General features: G+C 47.7%; 7 protein-coding genes across 7 annotated transcripts; 3 read left to right on the top strand and 4 right to left on the bottom strand.

The window, feature by feature from the left end:
• Positions 1 to 275: 275 nt before the first annotated feature.
• On the top strand, positions 276 to 2,166 carry EV420DRAFT_1265553 (alpha/beta-hydrolase; the record flags this gene model as incomplete). Its single annotated transcript, XM_060467283.1, has 7 exons — positions 276 to 552; positions 625 to 702; positions 761 to 905; positions 960 to 1,097; positions 1,157 to 1,655; positions 1,713 to 1,882; positions 1,935 to 2,166. 7 exons carry the CDS (start codon positions 276 to 278, stop codon positions 2,164 to 2,166), a joined length of 1,539 nt encoding a protein of 512 aa, XP_060334227.1.
• A 153-nt stretch (positions 2,167 to 2,319) lies between these two features.
• EV420DRAFT_1198814 (Clavaminate synthase-like protein) lies at positions 2,320 to 4,464 on the bottom strand. The gene is made up of 11 exons (XM_060466324.1): positions 4,205 to 4,464; positions 3,921 to 4,152; positions 3,820 to 3,862; positions 3,720 to 3,772; positions 3,594 to 3,670; positions 3,437 to 3,544; positions 3,293 to 3,374; positions 3,069 to 3,240; positions 2,954 to 3,016; positions 2,785 to 2,897; positions 2,320 to 2,727 (listed from the first exon to the last, which is right to left on the bottom strand). Exons 1-11 carry the CDS (start codon positions 4,256 to 4,258, stop codon positions 2,618 to 2,620), a joined length of 1,107 nt encoding a protein of 368 aa, XP_060334226.1. The 5' UTR covers positions 4,259 to 4,464; the 3' UTR covers positions 2,320 to 2,617.
• A 26-nt stretch (positions 4,465 to 4,490) lies between these two features.
• On the bottom strand, positions 4,491 to 5,722 carry EV420DRAFT_1619121 (glycoside hydrolase; the record flags this gene model as incomplete). Its single annotated transcript, XM_060475432.1, has 6 exons — positions 4,491 to 4,558; positions 4,669 to 4,762; positions 4,817 to 5,108; positions 5,146 to 5,310; positions 5,364 to 5,516; positions 5,568 to 5,722. 6 exons carry the CDS (start codon positions 5,720 to 5,722, stop codon positions 4,491 to 4,493), a joined length of 927 nt encoding a protein of 308 aa, XP_060334225.1.
• A 126-nt stretch (positions 5,723 to 5,848) lies between these two features.
• EV420DRAFT_1198811 (NADP-dependent oxidoreductase domain-containing protein) lies at positions 5,849 to 7,673 on the bottom strand. Its single transcript, XM_060466323.1, has 9 exons — positions 7,404 to 7,673; positions 7,234 to 7,348; positions 7,098 to 7,181; positions 6,977 to 7,044; positions 6,903 to 6,924; positions 6,764 to 6,844; positions 6,338 to 6,709; positions 6,007 to 6,286; positions 5,849 to 5,953 (listed from the first exon to the last, which is right to left on the bottom strand). Exons 2-8 carry the CDS (start codon positions 7,239 to 7,241, stop codon positions 6,028 to 6,030), a joined length of 894 nt encoding a protein of 297 aa, XP_060334224.1. The 5' UTR covers positions 7,242 to 7,348; positions 7,404 to 7,673; the 3' UTR covers positions 5,849 to 5,953; positions 6,007 to 6,027.
• Positions 7,674 to 7,750: 77 nt separating this feature from the next.
• On the top strand, positions 7,751 to 9,444 carry EV420DRAFT_1265681 (vitamin B6 photo-protection and homoeostasis-domain-containing protein; the record flags this gene model as incomplete). The annotated part of the gene is made up of 5 exons (XM_060467288.1): positions 7,751 to 7,970; positions 8,078 to 8,164; positions 8,216 to 8,299; positions 8,352 to 8,683; positions 8,734 to 9,444. The coding sequence occupies 5 exons, from the start codon at positions 7,751 to 7,753 to the stop codon at positions 9,442 to 9,444; spliced, it is 1,434 nt and encodes a 477-aa protein (XP_060334223.1).
• A 1,010-nt stretch (positions 9,445 to 10,454) lies between these two features.
• On the bottom strand, positions 10,455 to 11,075 carry EV420DRAFT_1619119 (Prefoldin subunit 4; the record flags this gene model as incomplete). The annotated part of the gene is made up of 5 exons (XM_060475431.1): positions 10,455 to 10,647; positions 10,701 to 10,768; positions 10,818 to 10,897; positions 10,959 to 11,004; positions 11,058 to 11,075. The coding sequence occupies 5 exons, from the start codon at positions 11,073 to 11,075 to the stop codon at positions 10,455 to 10,457; spliced, it is 405 nt and encodes a 134-aa protein (XP_060334222.1).
• Positions 11,076 to 11,120: 45 nt separating this feature from the next.
• EV420DRAFT_1525885 (sphinganine-1-phosphate aldolase) lies at positions 11,121 to 14,085 on the top strand. The gene is made up of 13 exons (XM_060472392.1): positions 11,121 to 11,452; positions 11,505 to 11,748; positions 11,800 to 12,052; positions 12,352 to 12,477; positions 12,530 to 12,548; positions 12,601 to 12,834; positions 12,883 to 12,900; positions 12,950 to 13,022; positions 13,079 to 13,115; positions 13,174 to 13,227; positions 13,284 to 13,515; positions 13,585 to 13,690; positions 13,816 to 14,085. The coding sequence occupies exons 1-13, from the start codon at positions 11,255 to 11,257 to the stop codon at positions 13,896 to 13,898; spliced, it is 1,677 nt and encodes a 558-aa protein (XP_060334221.1). The 5' UTR covers positions 11,121 to 11,254; the 3' UTR covers positions 13,899 to 14,085.
• The last annotated feature ends 927 nt before the right edge of the window (positions 14,086 to 15,012 follow it).

Here is a 15,012-nt window from a genome sequence, read left to right as displayed (position 1 = left end):
CCAGCCAAGGTGAGAGAATTCCTGTATCATCTTTCTTGGCTCCTACAGGAATCATTGGAATCTGGAGTTTACCTTGAGTACTTATCTTTGTGGGAAAGTCATAATAATCGCCGATCTTGCTCCGATCGACAAGCGTCTTCTTCCGGCGCAGGACTCCGGCGAACACTCTAATTTGTCCGAGGCGAATGATACGCTGATTTCAGATTCACCACGTAAGTTGCTAAGTATATAGCCTCCCGTTCCCCGTGTAAGAATGTTTCTTAATCTCCACCTCGATGTCCTCCGTTTTTCTCTTCTCCCTTCTTTTCATTCTTAATCCTCTCTTTCTTTCTTTTGCCCGTTCACAGTCAGTGAACTACACGACAAACTCAGGAATATGTGAAACGACGCCGGGAGTATCGCAATACAGCGGCTATATCTATTTCGATGACGATGAAGAGGATGCAATGTGGTTTTGGTTCTTTCAAGCGAGAAGCGACCCCGATAATAAGCCGCTGACCGTGTGGTTGAATGGAGGGCCAGGTTGTTCATCGTTGATTGGGCTTTTCCAGGGTACGTCTTAACCGTGGGCATTCCATTGATATCATTGAAGGGTGACGCGCTGACTTGAATGGAAAATTTTAGAGCATGGCCCATGCACGGTCAACGAGGACTCGAACTCGACGACATATAATCCTTATAGTTGGAATAATCACACAAACAGTGAGCGCCTCGAATTTCTCTGAAGTCTCCCTAGGTTCTCACCTTTCCTTGTGCAAAGTGATATACATCGACCAGCCGTTCGGAGCGGGATACTCGACGGGGACAACATTAGTGAATTCCACGGATCAGGCCGCTACATACTTTTGGAAAGCGTTTCAGATTTTCTTTGCCGACAGCACATTTAGCGCGTACAAGGACAATGAGTGCGAAATGTTTTGTAATCATCTCCTTTTAAACTGATGGTTTCCATTCCTTAGGTTCATTATTGCTACAGAATCCTACGGGGCTCGCTTTGGACCCGTGTTCACGCAATATTTCCAGTCTCAAAATGCGAAAATTGATAGTGGAGATCTCGACGCAGAGAAAATTGTCGTTTCAAAGTTGATTATAAGCAAGTGAGCGCCGTTCTTTTTTAAACCAAGGTTCTCTCTCTTAATTCTGTTCTGCTCGTCAGCGGCAAACACGACCCTTTGATTCAGATGAAGTCCTCTATAACATTTGCACAAGACGCCCCGGGATATGGACCCCTTGCCAACGACACCGTCTTGGCAGATATCCAAGAAGCCTATAATGGGAATTGTTCGACTGGGCTGAATAATTGTTACGCCGGTGGGAACGACACCGTATGCCACGATGCATTGGTTCTTTGTACCCAGGAAGTTTTTGCACCCACGATCGGCGACCGGAATCCGGATGACTTGAGGCAGAATTACACAGCGCAGCTTACAGAGGAGGAAGAGGAAGATGATTACAGCGAAGTTTTCCCGCCGAAGTACTACTCAAGCTACATCCGGTCTTCACGCGTCAAAAAAGCCATCGGTGCGAAGGGAGACTTTGATCAATGCGACTCTAGCCTCAAGTATCGATTCTCTAACGGTGGGGAGACCGGGCGGTCTTTCCTGTCGAACCTGGCAGAATTGGCCGACGCGAAGGAGGTTGACATATTGATATGGGTGGGTGTTTCGCTTTGGTTTCCCGTTGCGATGTGATTGAAATACCGAGCACTGCAGGCGGGTGATTCGGATATGAAGGCAAATTGGATCGGAGTCCATGATTGTATCGCGCAAATGGACTGGTGGGGAAACACGACGTTCAGCAACCTGAATTACACAACCTTGGTGCTTGACGGGGAGTATGTAGGAGAATACAAGATCGTCCCTGATGGTGGAGTTAAGTTTGTGTAAGTCCTTTCAGCTCTTTTCTACCTTCGAGGTGTTGATGAGATTTCACAGTCGGGTCTTCGAAGCAGGACATACTATGCCTGCGTACCAACCCAAGGTGGCGCAGACCGTCTTTGGACGATTCGTCAACGGCTCCAATATTGGAGGGGTCCAAGAAAGTCAATCGGGCGACGGGGGCAGTGATGATGGAGATGACAGTGACAATTCCGCCCTGTCCAATGATACGTTGCTATGGAGGTGGTGGATAATTGGATTTTCGATTTATCTTCTAATTGCAACATGATCCCTTCTTGATAGCGCCTGTCCGTTCAGCATTATTCTCTTGTAGCACGTATTCTTTTAGATTGACTAGACTTTCCTCAGCATAAATCACTATCTTTATCTTGCAATAAACAACTCTTGTATCAATTCCAAGGCTTGGAGAGTCAGACTCAACCCAAGAGCTTCTCACAGTTCGGGAGAAGACGACCGCTGCATCTAGGGCTGAGCGCTGATGTCTTTACGATACTGTAGAAATTCTCATATACCCGTGTCTCGTCACAGCTGCGGAAAAGCGTGGGCAAACCAAGTACAAGTGCTTGGTCCGCGGCTGCAGGGGCAAGATTCTACCGAATAGAATTACAGCATACAGGCGTAAGACGGACACCGACCATTGTCTTCAGATAATAGATACTTCAAGTTTGCTACACTGATATATGAAGTTGATGCAAAGTTTGGTGAACGTTTAATCCCATTTAGGCATAAATCTGCTCTCTGAAACCCGGCAGAATCGTCGCTGTACGATGCTCGACATTCTCGCGATAGCCTTTGGACCGTTGCCACTTCTGTTTCGCAAACGTCCACTCTAGAGCTCTAGAATCAGAGGACTGCTCGGCGCCAGTGTGATAGATACAGGACTGACCTTCCATCGTTGGCACATTGTTCCCACTGCTCTCGAATTGGTTCTGAGTATATCCTTCTCGCTGTAAGACGGGGGAATCTTTGATCGTCGCCAGAGTGACATCGTTGTGAGGCCTAGAGAGTACTAATTAGCCAAGGTCCTAAACAATCATCATGAAACTATAAGCTACCGAGAGAAGTACAGCAAACCGAGCCGGTCTACGTGTTGCTGATCCTTCGGGGGAGTCGTGACCCTATGGAGCACAGTCGGAAATGACGAGAATAAATTATCCGAGACTAACGGACCTATGGATGGTGCTTTTAACATAATTCCCGGTCAGGAATTGTAAGGCGTCGCATGCGTTGACGGTAAGGGTCCCATCTTGGGGTTTGACCCATTTCCATTCATTGTTGGTGTGGTATCGGATCTGAAGTGCTGCAACAGGCTGCCGGAACAAGAGCGTGAAACTGCCGAGATCTAGGAAAGAATAGCGTTAAAGAATGGGTACCCTGAAGAGTCACAAGCTTACCAGTGTGGCCGGGAACCCAGTTCTCCAGTTTGAGGTTTTCTTCAGGCGTATACTTTGAGTATTTCATGTATCTCAGATGATCCTACGGAAAGCACATTCTCAGAACTCAGAATTCAGGTCTGAGAACTATTACTAGACACGCACCTCACTCTTGACCTCGTATTTGTGAATTTTGGTGAAGTAATCTTCAGGGAGTTCAAGAGCAATGGCCAGCAATACGAATAACGGGTCCAAAACCTCTGTGTGCAGGGACTAGGAATGTCGTTGGATAAGGAAATAATCATCATGAAAGAGATCTTACCAGTGCGAATTCTTCGATCTCCTTTAGATTATCATTGATGACTGCGGGATGCTGTTGAGGGAAAAACCCGTTAAATTCTGCACCAGTATTAGTGATACGGAATAAAAGATCACTATGACGCCATACTAGGAATGTTGTAGACCTCGACATGGTCCCTCAGATTAGTCGCAGGATCGATGCTATTTGAACATGAGCGAGAGTTCAAATTCGCGCGTGAGGAACAAACATTCTACGGCCAGCTGGAACATAACCGTTAAATATCCCTTGATCTGTTGCACACGGCCGGGTCAGTTCTCAGGAAGTGATATCGACACCAAGGAGACGCACCTAGTCCCGCTGGGATATATTTGGACTTTTCCTCCAATGGAAGCTCATAAAACTGATTACCCAAGGCAAATTGTCTGCTGACGCGTTCTTGTGATATACCAAAGTTCTTGACATAGAAGAACCCTTTCTCGCGTACAGCTTCGATAAGAGTCTTCGCCAGCTGTTTCTTGCCCTCAGGCGTGTTATACAAGCTTAGGTCGACCGTCACAAGGTCGGCCCAGTCAAGGTTCTCCTATGAATATATGTTTGACACTTGAAGTAATAGATTCGATGGCACAACTTACCTTTGTTTCCGCGACGTACTGGTAAGAACCGAGTTGAGGAACAGCGACTGGCATGACAGGCAGGATTGAATGACTCTGGAACAGCGGTGGCTCCTGTGCTTTATAACGATGTCTCTGAAGACTCGTATTAGGTAAGACTCCTATCACCTCATCCAGGTATAAGATGATGCTATGAACTTTTCTGCGAACAGAAGGTAAAAAATGTTCTAAGGATGTCGTTCTGCGAAACGGAAATTGCGTGAGATGTCTGGTGACCTCCCTTCCCAGAGGGTCTAGCCAAGAGATCTTAGTAGATAACGGAGAAATTTTGAGTCAAACAGGCAGACGTATTGGGTATCCGAAATGGACATACACCTGAGACATACAATATAGTGGTCATATCACCAATATCGCAAAACACAGGAAGAAAAAGGTCCAGAGCAGCCATCGTACTGAAGTCACTGATGGGGAACTCGAACAAGCACCACCAGACGTTATTAAGTGCATATTATCTTCTTCACCTGTATACTGTTTACCGAGGGAGTTGATATCTCTGTCAGAATTCATTAGCGCATTACCCTGATATCATATCAATCAGCATCGCGGCCGCAGGCGGATGTCAGCTTGCCCTACCTGGTTGACGCCCTGCAAATCTGTCATCGCCCCAAACCAGGTATATCGCTCCACCCAGTCTGTATTATCCATGAACGACTGCGTGGCATTCAGGAACACCTTTATCTCTTCCTCAGAGCATTGGTTATTATCCGCATCGTTGAAATTCTGACATACCCATTCTGTAACCCATATCGGCCTGTCAAAAGTTCCGTGGAAATTCTGAAGATGCGAGACGAATTGGGTACTGTTGATGTCGAACCAGTCTGTGACAAAGCAGTTAGCTTGTAGAACCGACAGAGTATCACAAAACCTACGTAATGCTATGAAGTCTATAGTGCCTCCATTACACTGTAAGGAATTGCTCTAGCCATATCTTTCCCGATGGCGCACCGGAGGGTGCTGAACTCCCTAGTTTAACACCCTCAGAATGAGAGCGTAAGGGCTCAATGTATGTCTTCCACATGTCTGCACCCTCGCTACAGGTGAGGTTAGATTGTTGCGTTTCTTGCGATCTGAATAAATTAGTCAACGTAAAGGAATGAGTCCTCGGGAATGAGCGACATACTCGTTCATTCCAAGAACCGCGGTAACACCACCCCCTGCTAACGTGTCATTGATAGTAGAGGAAAACTCTTCCGTTTCTTTACTTCCCCATAGCATAGGTACAAATTCAATGTTTGTGCCTGGAATATAAGACTTTGGGGACCATGTATAATACCTGAGTAGAAGAAATGTCAGTGAAGGTGCTAATAACAAGGATACTATGCACCAAAATACCTTGCCCGTGGAGGTGAACTGCGCTATTTCGTGACTGTTACCACCCCAAGCTAGGCCGGCTTTAGAAGGAGACATGGCTTCAGTGCGTGGACGGGAGAAGCATATGGCTAATGGTGTAAGAATCAGCGTAGTCAACGCGTAAGTCATTAGTAAAAGGTCACAGCCTGAACAGGTGAAAGAGGGGAAATTGCAGTGTTTGGCATCATCTGAACTTTATAAAAAGGAGGATCCTACGTTGGAGCTGAGGTTATGACGTCGCCCTTGGTTACGGGGTGCAAAAGGGATCGTAGGACCGTAACAAGGTGGAAACAATTGGAATGAAAACTGCCTAATGACAGAAACTTAAAGTAGATGTTATCTTCCCTCGCATTCACTGATCTGGAATGGGACTTTATTGAGCATCGCATTAGACAAGACGTCATTAAGCATACCTTACAACTGCCGGCTATCATTCACAACTCCAGCCCCACCAATCGCTTGATAACGTCGACGTGACTTCGGAGCTTGTCATCACTAACAAGGTCCGAGCTCTCCACCGCTACGTCTTCCTTCATATGTATCTCACTTGTGGTACCAGAAAGCGGCAAAATACCACCCTTCTGCACTATACCATATAGGACCTGCGCAGGTGTCATAGCTGAGGCTGCAGAAAGAGCCAGAATGGACGGGTGCGACAAGAGAGAAGGTGAACCCGTCAGCGTCCAGAATGATCTGAATAAAGGAAGTCTTTAGCCGAAGAATACTATCAGAAAAGATACGTACTGATACATCACCCCGTTCGTCTTACAATACCGCACCACATCTTGATCCCATGCATTTCCTTCGTACCACCTATTTTGTACCACCTGGACTTGTCTCTCTTGTCCCAGAGTTCTAAGTATCCCAACGTCATAAGTGTTGCTAACACCAATCATGCGTACTTTGCCTTCGTCCTGAAGTTTGATCAGCACCTTCCAAGCCTCCAACGTTTGTCGTACTGTTCGGAGCGGCGAGTGCAATAAGTAGCTGTCAACGTAGGCCGTACGCAGGTTGGCCAAGGATTTCTCAAAAGAGGTCCTGACCTGCTCCGGAATGGTGGCAGCGGGATTATACGGGAGTGGCTTAGAACGGTCTTGGCCATCAATAGATGTGAATCTGAGGAGTGTCGGTTCTTCCCTCATCGTACATAGCGGTAAAGTAAAGACATACTTTGTTTGGATGAAAAGCTGATCGCGTTCGATTCCATGTACTTCTTTCAGCACTTGCAGTGCATTGCCAACAAGATCCTCCCTGGTAAGCACGTTAAGCACTGGGCCTGTGGTAGTAGCTGTCGAAGCATTGCACTAACCGATAATGCTTGGGTTGGCACGCTAACGACGATAGTCTCGAACAGCTGAGATCACAAACTGGAGTATCACACACCTGTATCAATGGCTTTGAACCCGTTCAGAACAGCCGAGACGACTAGGTCAGTGGTTCTCTCCATCTTCCTAAATAATGGACGTGAGGGGCTTGCAGGATGCAGCTGACAGAAAGGATATACCAAGCCGTCCCGTAGATAATTTTCGCAGGAAACGCCATCCTTTCAGCGTGAAAGCCCGGGTCGAGGTTTCGTAAAGTCAAGTTACTGATACGTCATTTGTAAGACGCAGCCTGGGAATTAAACCGAAAACAGCCACCGGTTCATGGGACGCGTCTGACACGACGGGCTGGTCAGGCTACAGGAGGAGGAGGTAGAGACTTGGAGAGAACGAGGCAAAGAAACGGTAGCCTTGCTTGACTCTCTCGTTTGACCTTTGAGAAAAATGTCAACGATATCAGAGCATACATTCAAATTTTTGAGGCAAACCTTGACGCGTCCTCCTGCCCAATATAACTTTGAAAGTTTCTTCTCCCAATACACGATACAGTGGATCCCCTTTCCTTCTTCAGAGTGAAACGCAGATAGCGTGATCAATGGTCGGCCACTAATTTTCGTAGCCCTGGGGCGTTGACCGATTATTGTTCGTCAAGAATCGTCCCAATGAATTTCTTGAGAGTCGGGAGGTACATATCAAGCAGAAGAAGGATGCAAAGGTCCCTGGGATTGTGGTGGTAAGAAGGTAACATGCCCCACGTGTCATTCTTGTCGTCTTACCTTCACCCTTCACCTACATCCTCTCTCGGTACTCTCGACATCAATATAGCAGCAAAATCATGGCAATCCGGATTGTAGAGAGAGATGACGGAGGGCGGCTTCACTATATTGACATTATCGATGACGAGGTACGAGTTTCTTTACTTCTCCTGCTCTCGGGTCTAAGCCCGGTAAAGATAACAGTAAAGGCGGATTCTGGTGGCAGCAAGCCGCTGCCATTCGCCGCAATACTCTCAAAGGTCTTTTTGCCCGCTGGATACCCCGACAGTGTCACTCCTGGTACGTCCTTACCGACAAACCTCAGCGGGAAATGAAATGCTATTTCCCAAGATTACTTTCGGTCTCTTCACTTGCATTCAAATTTTCGAAGTAACTCTGACGAAGAGTTGTTTGCAGGTATCAAGTGTTCAATGCGCTTCAAGCGTTTTGCAGCTCGCTCGCCAGTTTACTGTCATCCAGAGCGGTGTTGGAGGGTATTCTATTTGTCTGATGTCCTTCGCGTCTGTCTCATGAAATTCTGTCAGGTTTTGGCGTTGGAGACCCATCAGCTTCCGCTACGAATGCTCTCCTTCTCAGTGTCGTTCTGGACTTCTTCAGTCGAATGACCAGTGAGTGTCATTTTTTTGGGCCAATTACGGCGCATCTCATCACCATTCAAAGCCATTGTATCTGCCTATTTTATCGGTACCTCCTTGGTTCCCGAATCAAAGACCTACCGATTCCTCGCGGACATTCTGAATGATGGTGCAATCGTCTTGGAGACCCTGATACCTATCTTCGTAGCAGCCTCGAAACATGGTCTGCCCTCACTACGCGTTCCAGCTCTATGTTTAAGCGCGTCACTTCGGTCCTTGTGTGGAGTAGCTGCGGGAGGCTCCAAAGCCGCTATCAGCCTTCACTTTGCCACTCCTGTAAGCGGCAAAGGTGACCTGGGAGATTTGAATGCTAAGGACGCGAGCAAAGAAACTGTTTTGGCCCTTATGGGTATGCTGGTACGTGTTCCTTTCTCAGGCAGGAATTGCTCTATTAATGTGTTGAATAGATCGGCACTTTGATAGTCCCTCACATTACGACGCCTACGTCAACGTATACGATGCTCTTCACTTTGGTCTCCCTACATCTCGCACTCAATTATTACGGCGTTCGGGGACTTGCGCTTAGGACCTTGAACCGTCAAAGAGCTAGCTTCTTGTGGTCTACGTTCCGGCAGACCAAGAATGTCCCGTCTCCTACAGAAGTCTCGAAAAACGAAGACATCTTTGCGAACTCAAGTATTTTGAAGGATGTCACGACTGAACGGGTTTTGGGATCATGCACATTTGCGTCCAATGGCTTCGGACACATTCTCGCGACCGGTCATGGAATTCCGCCCTTCGATCTTTTCAAAACTGAGCAGTATGTCCTATGGTTCGATCGTACCTGCACAAGCAACTCGGGTAAAGAACTGAGGGGCAGTGTTCTGCACATGTACATTGTTTTGAAGAAGGGACATGGGGCTTTGGATCATTTGAAGGCGTGGGTCCACGCATATGAAGTAGGGAAGCTTCTGGCAGAATATCCAGAAACCACAGATCCGACCACGGCGCTCTGTGTGTCCTACGCCAGCGTAGTGGAACATTTACCGTTATTTCTGACGGAACTAGCTGAAAAGACGTGGATAGTGGAAGAGGGTGGCTTGGTGACAACCTTGCCTCGAAAGTTATTGGTAGAGGCAGATGTTACTTTCGATGGAGAGCGTCGGAAAGACCAATAACGGCTGTATGGTATTCTTCAAAAGGTACACAATATGAAACCCCTGTTTGGATTGCAGTAACCTCGTAAGTAACAGATTGTATTCAGACCGGTAGTCATCTCATAGGTCCTGTTGTCATCTCTCTAACATTGTGATCGCACTGTATCTCCAGCATTTCATTGGCCTGGGTAGTCCCCACGCATCTCAAGGCATTGGACCACAATTTCCTACGAGGTAATCGGCACCTGCTATCTGACCGTTTGGAAAAGGCACTGTATACTATCTCGCTAGCCTCTCCGTGGTGATGAAGAATAAGAACATGTCAATCATGCTCTCCCAGGTGAAGACAGAGACAGATGGGGAGCGTTGGCAGTCGTGAGAGCGAGCTATTCCAAGCTATTCCAACAGAGCAAAGATCTTTGCCAGACTGAAAGGGACATAGTATTGGGGCTAGGGAAGGGGAACACAAAAGAGGAGAAATGGAAGAAAGTCAATGAGTCCAGGGCAGTGTAGATGTCAAGCCACGTCTCTACACAAAGGAGATTTGTCGGATCTGGAAATGTATCATGATCAAGCTGCCATGAACGCTACTTGTGGTATAGAAGACGACAGTCAAAAACAGGACGGCTCCCACAGGCGCGGTCTGATCGCTTCAATTCTTGGATTCTGATGCCAGCTAGCCAATATCCGCGTGTTCTAGTCCAAGATCGTGTACTTGCTCCCATTGCAATTTGGCCACCGGATCTTCACCATCATGGTTCTGATCAGCGCCGGACCGCTTCACTGCCCTCGGGTTAGAAGGCCCGCTACTGGTGAGGGACACAGCAGTCCTGAGAATGTCTGTTTGATGTGCACACGGGCAACGTCGCCAGCATGGAACATCCATGGACATGTGTGGACCATTCTACATATTCTTTCACATGTCCTCTTGTGGGCACTAGCACCTGAAAAAAAGGTACCACCGGTAAAGGAATCGGATAATGCTACATCGCTGATAATTGAACAGTGCTAGAAGATGATACACGCGGTCGTTACTCATCGAGATTAATGGCGCGTCCGAATTTTGCGTACAAAACGACCTTTAGCTCGTTCATTTCTTTTTGGCACGCCTCAGATTTGGCAGCAAGCATTGACACTTGAGAGTCAATTGCGGCTTGGTCCCTTTCGAGTCGTTTCATAGCGCGTGGATGAGGCATGTGCAGAAAGGTCTCGCCGACCTTGTACCTGAAACCGTGTAAACCGTCCCATCTGTAATAAGGTAAGACTGAGTGACCTACAAGACAGGGTCATCTTCATCCGCAAGCTCTAGTTCAGTAGAGAGATCGTCTAAGGCTTCTTTCTCTTGCTGAAACCAAATAGGTGGGTCGTAGCTTAAAATTACTGAGTAAGCATACCTTTAGTTCTTCCAGTTTTTCATCAATACTACGCATTCGTGTATTCAGTTTCGAAAATGTGTTGATACGTTGCTGGTCTTCTAATGCAGCCATCAATCATCGATTCTCTGTTACAAAAGTTCCATATCATGACGGACGAACCCCAGGTAACCTCTGCAGCATCATCGTTTTCGTCGTCCTTAGGTATCTTCAGGAAATGAGAATAGAATTCACTGAGGGGGGAAACGATAGACTACCTACCATTCGCAGGCTGCTCATCGCTTTTGTAGATGTTGGACGAGAAAGGGCGCGTGACGTAATCGTTCATTTGTTCATCTGCCGTGGACCCGGTTGCCGGGCTTTAATATGACCACCATACAAGGAACGAGCACAAGGCGAGTGCTGTAGCGGCCAAAGGTTCCTTTCTCTCGGCGACGTTCACGTTTGTTGGCTGTATCATGTCCCTCCCTTTGTCATTGTCGTCGCAGCGCCTTCTGGCTTGGAACCAGGCCTTCTGGGCTCGGACAGCATTCGACAAGGCAAAGACCGTGTTCTTTGTGTACTTCTTGCTTACGCATTACCTCAAAGCTCACCGTCATGTACGTGCGAGAGGCATCGTGACCTCGGTAAAGGAGATCTACGCTTGGATAGCTCAAGTACGTCGTTTCGTCGCCTTCACGAAGCGCCCAGACTGAATCAGGCGCTTAGGCTGTGATTATGACGGTTTTACGTCTGCCTAGCATGAGATCCAAGGTCACCCAACAGATGAATCAAGCCAAGCTAGACATTGAGAACAAGTTGGTTCCCAAGGGAGCCGAAGTAATCCGGCACCTATCCCTACCGGAGGAAGGCAAATCGCTCGAATGGATCCTCGCCGAAATGGAAAAGATGGATACTGAGCTTGAACACAGAGGCGACTGGCGTCATGGCAAGCTATCCGGGGCTGTCTATCGTACGAGCTATCATTCATCATTGCACTTCTACTCATTCACTTCTTTGCCAGATGGTGGTGACGACATGGAGAAGGTCATCGTGGCTGCGTATCAGCGATATTGCGTGTCGAATCCGATTCACCCCGACGTATTCCCAGCTGTTCGCAAGATGGAGGCAGAGATCGTGGCAATGTGCCTTCGACTTTTCAATAATCCCGATGGTGCCGGAACGATGACTTCTGGTGGCACGGAATCTATCATCATGGCCATTAAGACTTACCGGGATTGGGCGAAGGCCGTCAAAGGGATCACTGAGCCTGAAATGTGCGTTATCGTATCTCTATGCGCGCGCGCCTGGATCGCAGCTTTGCTAAGCCAGGCAAAATGAGTGGGAAAAGTGTCGAGAAGAGATATACTTCTCTTCTGGTATTTTGCATGCAGCAATAACCGTTCTGCATTGCCATGACAGGCCAATTTGGACGCGTTTTGCTGTGGTCAGAATGCTAGAATGAAAGTATATTCCTTTTAGAATCTTTTCATTTGTACGGCATAAACCATTCATGAGCCAGGAGTGCATTGCATGTACTGCTTATTAGATTCTAAATTTAACCACTTGTTTATAGGATTGTGCCGGCTTCTGCTCATGCGGCATTCGATAAGGGCGCAGCATATCTCAATATCAAGGTTCATCTAATACCAGTGGGTAGATATACACGACAGGTCGATATCAAGCATGTCAAACGTGCTATGTTAGTCGTCTTCTCTAACTTTGTCTTACTCTGGCTCATGTTGTGATAACAGAAACGCAAACACGATCATGGTAAACGCAACATAACCCGTTGATCCGTATATGTGTATCTGACGTCTCGTAGCTTGTAGGATCTAGCGTTAACTTTCCTGATGGTAATCAGGATGATATTGTAGCCTTGGGCGCTCTAGCAGCTACGTACAACATTGGTCTTCATGTAGACTGCTGTCTCGGCAGTTTTATCATGCCTTACCTTGAGAAAGCTGGCCTGGCCGACGGTGTAAACGGCAAATACAAGATGATTCCGTTCGATTTCCGTGTGAATGGTGTCACTAGTATCAGCTGTGACACGCACAAGGTGAGCATAGAGAGGTCTATAACTGCTTCGAGTTCTAATACTCCCTAGTACGGATTTGCACCCAAAGTATGTTTCGCTAGTGTCACCGTTATCTTCTCCTCTAAGATCTCTCCAGGGCACCTCGGTCATCATGTATCGAGATACTGTACTGAGAGAGTACCAATATTACGTCTATCCTGATTGGATGGGTAAGCACTTCTTGCTGTTTGTGAACGCGTTTGAATGTTATCTCCTCTGATATTAGGTGGCGTGTACGGAAGTCCGAGTTTCTCAGGCTCTCGGTACGGATTTTGGGGCTTAGATACGGTCACCTTAGCTGACAACTGGCATGGTACACAGACCTGGTGCGGTGATCGCTGGAACGTGGGCGGCGATGCATTACATGGGTTCGAGGCACGTCTTAACTAACATTTCGCCTGCGTCCGGATCTCACGAATACTTCTTTTCAGTGGTTATCTCGAATCGTGCCGCTCAATTGTGAAATGCGCACGTTTCATCGCAGACACCATCAGTTCTTCGGTGCCGGAACTTTATATCCTGGGAAACCCACCCTCGTCGGTTGTTGCCTTCGGTTCCAAGCACCCGAAGGTGAATATCATGGAGGTTGGCGACAATATGTCCGCGAGGGGGTGGCACTTGAATGCGTTGAATGGAACCCCAGGTGTGCACATCGCTTGCACGGTACGCGTTCATTTCGATTTTGTGATGACAACAAAGCCGCTGATGAGGACCTTCTGTTTTTTTCTGTAGAGATTAACGGTTCCAATGGCAGACACATTCATCGCTGATTTAAAAGATTCTATCAAAGAAGCGAAGCTAAGTCCTTCTGGGAAAGGGACCATGGTGGCGCTGTATGGTGCGTTCGTACCCCTCTCGAAGATACCCTTTGCCCTAGTTGTTGAGCTTCGTTCTGGGGTGTCTTTCTTTTCGGTTACTCCCCACCGTGAGTTCAAAACTTTACTGAATACCCTTTTTTCACAGGATTAGGAAACTCTAGCGCTGTCGGACCGTCCATGGTTAGACAGCTGGCCACGGCGTTCTTGGACGCCATGTACAAGGCGTAGTACTGCGGGTGCGGTGGCCGTACTCGCGTCGCGATGGGCCTCCAGTCTGGCCGGGAGCGACGGGCGGTGGGGGGACGTATCGGGATTGTATGTTTTGGTTTTTGCTGGCATTTGCTTTGGAGACAATTTTACTAGCTTGCTAATACACTGAGACCTGCCCAAAAAATTTCAACCCCGACTTGCGCCAAAATTAAATGAGCGGAGAAGAGAAATACCGACAAATTCCCGCATGTATATGCAGTACCCATGCACTGCCTGCCGTCTTGCCGAAGCACCCGTTGAGACTTTCCGAGAGAACGCATGAGACAGATGGCTTCTTGGAATGGAGGGTTGGATAACGAACAGATAACGGTATCTAAGATTTTCACGAGGGTGAAGGCCAGCCAAAGTACACGATGCGGTTCTCGACTCTCGCTTGTGGGATCAGTAAGATGCCTCGAACTGTCTGATCACGAACTCGAGGAAGCCTCCCAATTGCCATTGGAGTGATCATTTCTGAGTCTTAAACTGGGATGATCTGCGATCCGCTCAATTGAGAGACGGGAAAAATCGCCAAACGGTGGCTAAGAATAAATCATGATACATGACCTGGTGGAGATGGCAGAAAGATGATGCATTATTGATAGTAATGGGCGGTGCCTTGGGAGACCATTGGCCTATTACCCGTGATTTGCCCGGGGAGTTTCTGCAAACGTAAAGTGCAGACCTCGCCCGAGCTAACGTGGGTCGTCGTGGTTGAATGGACCATGGAATGTGAAAGGCTGAAGGAGGTCTAGGCACGCGCACCGTTCGGACCGATTGCAATCTATGTCTCCGGTGATTATCGTTATCAGACCGGAGTTTTTCGGAAATACATAACGGCACAAAAATAATTGGTGTAAATAGAAAAACTCCCCTTTGATACTGACTCCGTTATATAGCCTGGAAGGGCATTTGCAGGCAGCCCTTGCCTTGCGGGCTCTTTGGTGCTCCCATTATCATATCGCGAATCGTTAGAGGACCCCCGATTCGTGTCCCTTCCATCTCGGACTTTCCATTTGGAGCCGCCGTTTATTGTCCCGTGGGTTGACCCCTGTTTCTCTTGGTAGCAGAGGCTTATTCTTCCCGGTTTAGC

Source organism: Desarmillaria tabescens (genome assembly GCF_030435595.1).
Source record: "Desarmillaria tabescens strain CCBAS 213 chromosome Unknown EV420scaffold_9, whole genome shotgun sequence".
Classification (NCBI taxonomy): domain Eukaryota; kingdom Fungi; phylum Basidiomycota; class Agaricomycetes; order Agaricales; family Physalacriaceae; genus Desarmillaria; species Desarmillaria tabescens.
This window is presented reverse-complemented; position numbering and strand designations above follow the sequence as displayed.

Bases quoted from the DNA above. Each gene is read 5' to 3' on its own strand.
- EV420DRAFT_1198814 (XM_060466324.1), bottom strand. From the start codon at position 4,258: ATGCCAGTCGCTGTTCCTCAACTCGGTTCTTACCAGTACGTCGCGGAA. The intron at 3,545-3,593 runs GTAAGATCTCTT...CGACATTCCTAG, and splicing joins AGATCGAAGAATTCGCACTG to TCCCTGCACACAGAGGTTTT. The intron at 3,375-3,436 runs GTGCGTGTCTAG...TGCTTTCCGTAG, and splicing joins AATACGAGGTCAAGAGTGAG to GATCATCTGAGATACATGAA.
- EV420DRAFT_1198811 (XM_060466323.1), bottom strand. The intron at 6,925-6,976 runs GTGTGTGATACT...TATCGTCGTTAG, and splicing joins GTTCAAAGCCATTGATACAG to CGTGCCAACCCAAGCATTAT. The intron at 6,845-6,902 runs GTTAGTGCAATG...CGTGCTTACCAG, and splicing joins TGCCAACCCAAGCATTATCG to GGAGGATCTTGTTGGCAATG.
- EV420DRAFT_1525885 (XM_060472392.1), top strand. From the start codon at position 11,255: ATGTCCCTCCCTTTGTCATTGTCGTCGCAGCGCCTTCTGGCTTGGAAC. The intron at 11,453-11,504 runs GTACGTCGTTTC...TCAGGCGCTTAG, and splicing joins TCTACGCTTGGATAGCTCAA to GCTGTGATTATGACGGTTTT. The intron at 13,691-13,815 runs GTGCGTTCGTAC...CTTTTTTCACAG, and splicing joins GACCATGGTGGCGCTGTATG to GATTAGGAAACTCTAGCGCT.